This window comes from Corapipo altera, unplaced genomic scaffold, assembly GCF_003945725.1.
Source record: "Corapipo altera isolate COAL_440 unplaced genomic scaffold, ASM394572v1 215, whole genome shotgun sequence".
Taxonomy (NCBI): domain Eukaryota; kingdom Metazoa; phylum Chordata; class Aves; order Passeriformes; family Pipridae; genus Corapipo; species Corapipo altera.
Window position 1 is genome coordinate 680,737 of NW_020885008.1, and position 9,561 is coordinate 690,297.

Sequence of the window (9,561 nt, forward strand, 5' to 3'; positions counted from 1 at the left end):
GGGGGGTTGTTACTATTTATTTGGAGGGTTATTAATATTTCTTTGTGTGTTTATTAATATTTCTCTTAGGAGAAGGGAGGTTGAAGCCCCCTTGGCTGCCCCCATGAACAGGGATGGGACGTTCCAGACACGAGTATCCCACACTCAGCCTGAAGGATGCTGGGACCCCCACCCAGCCCAGAGGATGGTGCTTTGATGCTTTTCTTCTTATTTTAAAGGGGTTTTTTTCTGTTATTTTACTACCAGGGAGGGATTCACCTGTGTGGGCAGTGAGGGAAGAGGCAGATTCTTCCCAGGGCAGCATCCAAAGAAGGGCTGGAATCTCATGAGGTTTAACAAGGCCAAGTGCTGGTGCTGCACCTGGAGCCCCTCTGCTCTGGAGCCAGGCTGGGAGAGCTGGGGGGGTTCACCTGGAGAAGGGAAGGCTTTGGAATGACCTCATTGTGGCCTTGCAATGCCTGAAGGGAGCGGACAACAAAGATGGAGAGAGACGATTTCCAAGGGCCTGGAGGGACAGGACAAGGGGGAATGGCTTCAGACTGACAGAGAATAGGTTTAGAGTGGATATTAGGAAAGAATCCTTCCCTGTGAGGATGGTGAGGCCCTGGCACAGGTTGCCCAGAGGAGCTGTGGCTGCCCCTGGATCCCTGGAAGCGTCCAAGGCCAGGTTGGAGCAACCTGGGACAGTGGAAGGTGTCCCTGCCCATGGCAGGGGGTGGAATGGGATGGGCTTTAAGGTCCGTTCAAACCCAAACCATTCTGTGATTCTATAAGATGAGGAAAGGCGGGGGATGCAGAGCCCTTGGGAAGGAGGTGGCAGCGTTAATGGGGGGCAAAAGAGCAAAAATTAAAAATAAGTAAAGAAAACCCCACCCCACCCCTTTTTAATTGACTGAACTGCACAGGGAAGTGCCAGAAGCAGAACACCATCAGCTGAAACTTTCCTTTGACTTTTATAATTACGGAATAGAAAAGAAATCCTGGGTTCACATTACAAATACAGGCTCATAGAAAACCAAGCCAACGGAAAGAAAAGAACAAAGCGAAGGTGGCGGAGCACCGGTGCCTGGCTCCCGCCGAGCCCAGGGCAGGGAGCTCTCTCCAAGAGTCTTAGAGGCCAGCAACCTTGTCCCTCTGCTTCCTGATGGATTTGAGAAGGGTTTGGAGCAGGGGAGTGTCTGCCAGTTCCATCCCATCCCATCCCATCCCATGGCAGGTCAGCGAGAGGATCCTTTGTCCTGGAGAGGAAAATAAACCCCAAAAATGCTGCTGGTCCTGGGGCTGGGCAGCCCTTGGGGATGGGGATGTGTTTTGGGGGACGAGGGGGGATGCATTGCCTGAAAAACACAGTTTTCCTTGGGAAAAAGAGGGAGAAAGGGTGGATAAATTATTGCCTGTAGAGTTCACAGCTCGGCTGGAGGCGGCACAGGGGCTGTGGGGTGGCTGCAGCTCATCCCAGCTCGGGGTGGTGGCACTTCACCTCGCTGGAAAAAATCACTCCAGGGTGAAACAAAAAGTCCCCAAATACTCCAGGACTGAAGGACAAACACCTGGGAGTTGGAATTCATCTGACACCCCCTGCTCCCCAATGCAAAGGGTGGGCTTGGGGCCGGACCCAGGGATCCTGAAGGAGCCTCATCCCACCTCCAGGAAAAATAAAGGAGAACAGGGCTGGTGGAGCTGGGATGTTTCAGGGAACTTGTTTTTTGGATCCTTCTTTTGAGGCTTTTCCTTCCCAGCTCGTTTTCCTTTGCTGCCCAACACACCTCCCACATTCCACCCTCCCCAAAACATTCCCCTTGTGCCAATGTCCCTCTTCTGCCACTGGAGCTGATGATGGATTTACCACCGAGACCCCCCGTGGATGAAGGGGCTGCAGAGAGGCCCCTGGGTGAGAGGCTGGGGGGCACAGGGGCAGCCCTGGTGGGGGCACAGCATTGCTGAAGGCACGATGTTGGCCTTGGGAGGGGCTCAGCCAGAGTCTACTCAGGCACTTTAAATTAAATAAAAAACCCAAACCGATGATTAAAAAAAAAACCAAAAAACAAACCAACCCAAAACATTCATTAGATTTGTTAAAACAGCCAGAAAGGGGCTGCACCAAAAGCAGCGTCGCTATTGCCGGGTTGGAGAGGTCCCCCCAGGAATGGGGGAGGGATGGAGGGGCTGGCAGGGGGGTTTTTGGGATGCTGTGTGTCCTCCCCTGTCCCCAGATTTGGGGGGTCCAGGAAAGATGCTGCTGTCCAGATCCAGCTCCTCGAGGCTCCTCTTCATCCCAGACCAAGCCCCTTCAATGCTGTTTCATCCAACTGAGGGGGGGGCTGGAAAATTCCTTCTGTGAGCAAATCCCCTGTTTTTGGAGCCAGCCCGACCCCCAAATCCAGAGTTTCAGGAAATTGTCCCAATCCCACGGAGGCCGATGCTGCTCTGTGTGCCCTGCTGTCCCCAGAGCAGTGTTTTTCCTCTGCCCCTGGTCCCAGTTTGCTCCAAACCGGCTGGGTTTTGTCCCAGTCCCACTCCGGGCTCCCGGCACACCGGGAAGGGCCCCTCTGCTCCCAGGAGAGCCAGGCTGGGAGAAACAGAACAAAGAGCGTCCTGTGAGCGCTGCCACCTCCTGCGTGTCCCCCTGTCCCCATCCCGGGGGTGCTGGAGCCCAGAGGGGTGGCACAGCTGGGGAGGGATCCCTCTGTGTCCACCCCACATCCTGCCGGGAGTGGTTTGGGATCGGAGGCCTCCAGGCTGGGACAGATGTGCAGCTCCTGGCTCCGTTCTGGGGTGTCGTGGGGTGCTCCTGGTGGTGTCTCCCCCTCTCCAGGGGTTGTGTCATCGGGGGTGTGGTGGCTCCAGGGGGGTCCTGTCACCGCTGGCTCTGGGGCCGGATCCAGGGCAGAAGGAGGTTACCCGGACCTGGGAAGGGAGAGGAGGAATCAGGAGAGTGACCCCCCCACCGTGTGTCCCCCCCGGGGACAAGGAGTCACAGCCGTGGGCACAGGGACCTGCTGGGCTGACTCGAGGGGGCTCTAAAAGGGCCACTGCCCTCCTTTCACCCCCCAAAAATGTCAGAGAGTGACAGAGGCCAGGCTGGGGAGGCCCAAGGGGTTGATGCCCCCCCCCCCATGGTGACACAGTGTTTTTGGGGTTTATTCCTATTATTATTATTATTATTATTGTTGTTGTTGTTGTTGTTGTTGTTGTTGTTATTACTACAGCTGCTACTATTGTATAACACTATATATAATATATATTATTATCTTATTATATATAATATAATAAGATATATAATATATAATATTATATAATATTCTTATATAATTATATAATATTTTTGTATATAATTATATTATATATATAATACAAAATATATATAATACATATAATATATAACATATAATACATAATATATAATAATACTATTAGTACTATTGCTACCACCATTGCTATTAGTCTCGTTATTATATATTTATTAATATCAATTATTGAACTGTTCTTATCTCACCCCCCAGGTTTTCCCTTTCCGATTTTTCTCCCCATTCCATCCCCGGGGAGCAAAGGGGGGGGGGTTGAACGAGCCACTTTTTGGAGGGGCTTAGATGAAACCATGACAGACCATGACCAGAATCATGCCCAGTCCTCCCCCACTGGGCACTGGGGAGTCCCCCCACCCTCCACACACCCCTGTCACAACTGCCCCAGGTCTCGGCTCCCAGCCTGTGTTTCCCGTGTGTTACAGGAAGGATTTTGGAGCAGAGAGCCCCGTCCTGGGAGGGGGGGGCGTCACAACACATTTAGGGCCTGGTGCCACCCTGGTTGGGCAGGAGGGACCCGAGGGGACGAGGTGCTGCCGTGGCACATCCTCCTCCTCCTCCCGCTGGGTGGGAGCCCTCCCCTGCGCCGCTGCTAATTAATTCGATTAGGGCTAATTGGAAGCTGCAGAACGAGCTCTAATTCCTGGGGCTGTGGCCCTGCTGTCCTGCCCAGCTGGCCCTGGGGACACGAGTGGCCTCCCCACCCCCCCGAGCCAGGACAGCCCCTTGTTTGGCCTCTCGCTGGCGACAGAGGCACAGAGACCCCCCAGGTCCCTCCCCGGGATGGGGTCCCCACTGTCCCTCACCCCTTGAGTGCCCCTCAGGTGCCACCTCGGGGACAGGAGGAGCCCCCCAAGCCTGCAAACCTGCCTTTGCTGTCAGGGGGATGGGAGCACCTTGTATAAATTACAGTAGCATTAATTAAGGTCATTAACAAGCTGCTGGGGAAGGTTGGGGGTCGGGGGAGCCGCAGCACAGCGACAAGGTCCTGGTTGTGACCCCCCAGCACCCCAAGGCAGGTCCCTGCCATCACCTTGGGGTGCCCTGTGTGTCTAAAATTGGTGTTCCCATCACTTAAAACGGATATCCCAGCTGATATCCCCCCAAATCCTGAGGTTCCCACCACTTAAAGTGGATATCCCAGCTGATATCCCCCCAAATCCTGAGGTTCCCATCACTTAAAATGGATATCCCAGCTGATATCCCCCCAAATCCTGAGGTTCCCACCACTTAAAGTGGACATTCCAGTGGACATTCCCAACTCCTGCTGCTCTGAGCACTCATCCAAGGGTGGGCACCCAACTGGAGGAGGGATTTTCCCTCGCTGACCCCCAGGATGTGGGTGCTGGCACCATCCATGTCCCCACCCCACCATGCCCCACTCAGGCCTTGAAAAAAATTATTCCCCAGAAAATCATAAATAAAAACAATAAAATAAAATTATGTGTTACTTATAAATATAAAATCACATGTAATTTAATATTAAAATGTTATTTATATATTATATAAATTGGAATGTATGTCTATATTATATATAACCTTATTATATTATTATATATTATATATAACCTTATTATATTATTATATTATATATAACTAAATTATGACATAATATACAATACATAATATAATATATAAAATTGTAGAATAGAATATTATTATCTAGAATATTATTATTTGCATATTATTACATTATAATACATAATATATACTATAATATATAATGCATATATAGTATATATAATATATAAAATATATTATGCATATATGCAGATATATTATATATAATATTTTATATTATTTATGTATTATATATTATATTATATTATTTATGTATTATATATTATATATTATATAAATAATATAACATATTATAATATATAATATAATATATAATGCATATATAGTATATAATACATAAAATATATTATGTGTATATGCAGACATATATATATTATATTTCTATATTATTTATGTATTATATATTATATTATTTATGTATTATATTATATATAATACATAAAATACATTATATATAATTATATATTATGTATTGTATAAGTATATAATATATATATTGTATCTATCACCTGAAGTAATAATATAAATAAATAATAATATAAATAAATAATAGACGAATAGAATAATAAATAATAATGAAAATAATATTAAAAAATATAATTTATAACACAAAATCGCATATTATTTATTACAAAATAAACTATAAATAAAATTCTAAAATACTGGAGTAAATGAAAATGATAACCCCGGAGGGTTGGGGGCTCCAGGGAAGGACCAGCTCCTCAGAGGGGGGCACAGAACCAGGGTGGGCACACAGGAGAGCCTGGCAGTGCCCGGCACTGTCACGGATGCATTTGTTCCACCACAGCCCCTCTTTGCATCTCTAATTGTGCCCTTGAATTTGCATACAAGGCTGCAAACATAATTAATTTTTGGCAGCGGGCAGAGGTTAATTCCTTTAGACTTGGCAGCCTTATCTCGTTGGAGTGTTTGCCCAGTGAAGCTCAGTGGGTGAGGGAGAGGGGGAAGGAATCAGCTGTACCTCTCTGAGGAGCTGCTGCTGCCCCGGGGGCACTGCCAGGGTGGGGCTGGGCACAAACACCCAGCAAACCCCAAACCATCCCCCAGAACTGCCCAGCCGGGATGGAACCTCAGAGCCCAAACCTTTTGGGTTGTGAGGGTGCCACGGGAGGATCTCAGCGCCTCGGCACCTCCTGCACCCCTGAGCACCCTGTGGCTGCCCCTGGATCCCTGGAAGTGTCCAGGGCCAGGTTGGACAGGGCTTGGAGCACCCCGGGCGAGTGGGGGGTGTCACCCCCGTGCCCGGCGAGCACTCACGTGTAGAGCGGCTGTAGCTGTAGGTGTGACGTCTTCTGTGGTGCCTGGTACCCGTAGGAGTCAAACCCGCCGATGAAGTCGACTGGGGAGAGCGGGGAGAGCAGGGAGTGAGCTGGGAGGGCACAGGGGGGGTTCCTTCCCTGCCTCCCTCCCCACCCTGAGGGCACCCGTGGGGCGCTCAGCACCCCAGGCTGCAGCTGCATCCCAGGGAAGTGCAGCATCTCAGCGAGCAGCTGGGGAATCCTGGGAGCCCTTTCCAGGGCTAATGGGACTCCAAGAGAGCTGGAGAGGGACTTGGGGTAAGAACCTGGAGTGACAGGACAAGGGAGAGTGGCTTCCCACTGACACAGGTTAGATGGGATATTGGGAAGAAATCCTTCCCTGGGAGGGTGGGGAGGCCCTGGCACAGGTTGCCCAGAGAAGCTGTGGCTGCCCCTGGAATCCCTGGAAGTGTCCAAGGCCAGGTTGGAGCAACCTGGGCTGGTGGAAGGTGTCCCTGCCCACATGGAAGGGTGGAAGCAGATGGTCTTTAGGGTCCTTTCCAACTCAAACTGTTCCATGATTCCATGATCCTGAGTCACCACAGCACCCCGGGGAAGTGCTGCATCCCAGGGAAATCAGAGTCACAGACTGGTTCAGGTTGGAAGGGGCCACTGGAGGTCAGGCAGCCCAACCTCCCTGCTCAAGCAGGATCCCCCAGAGCTCATCCCTTGGGATTGTGTTCAGATGACTTTTGGGTATCTCCATGGAAGGAGGCTCCACGGGAAGCCTGAAACGCAGCACCCAGGGAGGCACAGCACCCTAAGGCACTGCAGAACCCCTGGCCAGGGCATCATCCCAGGTCAGGGCAGCATCCTGGATTGCTGCAACATCGCAGGTCATGGGAACATCCTGGGAAAACACCAGCGAGAAACAGGGGAAAGAAGCTGGAGCAACTTGCTGAGATCCTTGTGCTCCCTTCTCCTCACCGCAGCCCTTGCGCTGCCGGCAGGACAAAGTGGGTGAAATTACCTCTCACCGTCTGCAAAATGGGCATTTAAGGAGAATTATGGGGGAATTACGGCTCGTTTAAGGCTGTCACTTATGGGAATTGCAGACACAATAGATCAGCTTTCGCTGCCGAGATTCCCGGCCCTGCGGCTCATCCCCATCCAAAGCCCATCCCCGGCCCGAGGAGCCCCGGGGCAGGGACAGTGTCAGAGCCCAGCACTGGGACCAATTGGTGTCTGGGGGTACCCCGACCACCCACGTGTCCCCAGACCTGAACCCTGCCACTGGCACAGGGATGGGCACCAGAAAAGGGGGATCCAGCCTTTCCAGGACTCGCAGCACAGCCCATCCCCCCCGGAATAACAAAACACGGAGCTGTGCTGGGGGTGGGTTCACACGCGGGTGTCCAAGAGCAGGGAGCTCAAGGGGACCCCACCCCTCCTGGAGTATTTATCTTCCCCCATTAATATTCAGCCAGCTTCCAGTTTTGATGCCATCCATCCATTTCCAAACCTAATAAGATATTCCATTAAAAAGATGCATTTGCATCCTGGGCTGCAGCAGCATTAATATTAAAAGTGTGTTGAATGCAGGAGTTTGTTTGAATGCAAACACGCTCTGGAGCCACTGCCGGTGCATAAACTCCTTTGCCGGCTCCATGGGTATGGAAACACCTTATTCCCACAGGGAATAGCCACTTTCACATGGAGATTTTGCTTTTCTGGTTACCAAAGGAGGGGAAAACACGGGGATGTTGCAACCTGGAACCCTCAGGACTGGGCTGGGACCACTCGTGGGTCTGTGGCACTCATGGGGTGCTGATCCCAGTGTTGATCCCGGGAAAGGAACTTGATCCCAAGCACATCTGGGTGGCTTTGCCATGTGGAACATCCCTGCCTGCGGTGGGGCTGCTGAGATCTGCCAGCTGGCAGGAATTAATTAGTGGCAGATGAGTTCTTAATGCACTTGGATGGCCACAGCCTTGGCCACCCGATTAACTGGGGTTGGGATGTTTGTGGGGTCGTGGTCAGACCGGGCAGAACAACACAGGTTGGATAGAAGTTACCCTGGAACTCGGCTTAAATTGCTGGTTTTCCACCTGTTGGGGGGTGAAAACGCAGGGGGGGGGGGGAGCTGTGGGGATGCTGGCTGGGGACACACAGTATTCCCAACTCATTGTCCCCAGTCCCCCGTGGTTGTCAGGGAGGAGGGAGGTGGTGGCTGGCTCTGGGAGTGTGAGCAGGGAGAAAGGCTCTCCCACGTTCCCACAGGGCTGGAGCTGAATGAGGAGCATTCACTGGGAATTTTTCAGGGTGTGGAGGTGGCTCTCACACCACAGGGTGACACTCCCTGCTGCTGCTGAGACCAGGGACCTGGGGGAGATGCTCCGGCCCAGGGGAGATGCTCTGTCCTGGGAGAGGCTCTACTCTGTGGGAGATGCTCTGTCCTGGGGGAAAAGCTGTGAATTTGGGTTGGGGGGAGCAGCAAGAGCAATGCTGGCCCCAAATCCAACCTTGAGCTGCTGCACACAGGGGTGAGCACCCCAAATTCCACAGGAGCTGGATGCAGTGCAGTGGTGCTGGTGTGGGGACAAGGGACAGGACTGGGACTAGCTCAGCCTCAGTGCAGGGATGAAGCCTGATCCCACACTGGATGGGACCAGTCCTGTTCCTGCACCCAAGGGCTGTGAGTGCTGTGATGCAGCAGCTCAGGGCTCCCTGTCCCCGTCCCCCTCCTCCTGGGGTGCAGCACCTCCTCGAGGCTGTGCTGGTGGCACAGGGTGGCACATCACACCCCAGCACATCTACTGCACCAGGGATGGAACTATGAGGCAAAAACCCCAACCAGTGGGATTCCTGACCCTGCCTGCAACCCAGCCATCACTGCCCCAGCCAGGAGCTGCCACCCTGGAAAAGCCCAGGATGGCATCAGCCGAGGCTGTTCTGCAGCTCAGCCCCACACAAACCCACAGCCCAAGCACTTACAGCTGTCTTCCTCCTCCAGGAACACTTTGCTGACGTAGCAGGCGTAGACAAACCCAAAGAGCTGGGAAGAGAGAGAGGGCAGGGAGAAGCTGGTTATGGGGGTGATGGACGACACAACCAGAGGGTGTTGGTGGGGGACAGAGCTGGGTGCTGTGAGGTGGGTGTCTGGGGTGTACTGGGGGCACTGGGAACATCCTGAGCCAGAGCCCATCTCCAGTGGGTTGGGGTGCTGCTTTGGGATGCAGGAGGTTGGATGTTTCAAATGTCCTGGGACCACAGGGATCTAAGGGGGGATGGGCTGGCACCCAACTGGGATGGCAGCACTGGGCACCCCTTTGGTGGGTGCAGCTGCTCTGAACCCCACCTCCCTTTAAAGCTTTATTTTCTTGCAGCTTCCCAAGGCTCTCAGGGAGTTTTGCATC

At 51.9% G+C, this 9,561-nt stretch overlaps 1 protein-coding gene across 1 annotated transcript in view; it reads right to left on the reverse strand.

Moving 5' to 3' along the window:
* Positions 1–934: 934 nt before the first annotated feature.
* NKAIN1 (sodium/potassium transporting ATPase interacting 1) overlaps positions 935–9,561 on the reverse strand; it is a 34,507-nt gene continuing 25,880 nt past the window's right edge. The window contains exons 5-7 of the mRNA XM_027667370.1: positions 9,140–9,200; positions 6,165–6,246; positions 935–2,907 (exon numbers count right to left, since the gene is read on the reverse strand). Of these exons, the coding sequence (XP_027523171.1) occupies positions 2,898–2,907; positions 6,165–6,246; positions 9,140–9,200 (153 nt within the window). The 3' untranslated portion in view covers positions 935–2,897. The remainder of the gene's footprint in view (positions 2,908–6,164; positions 6,247–9,139; positions 9,201–9,561) is intronic.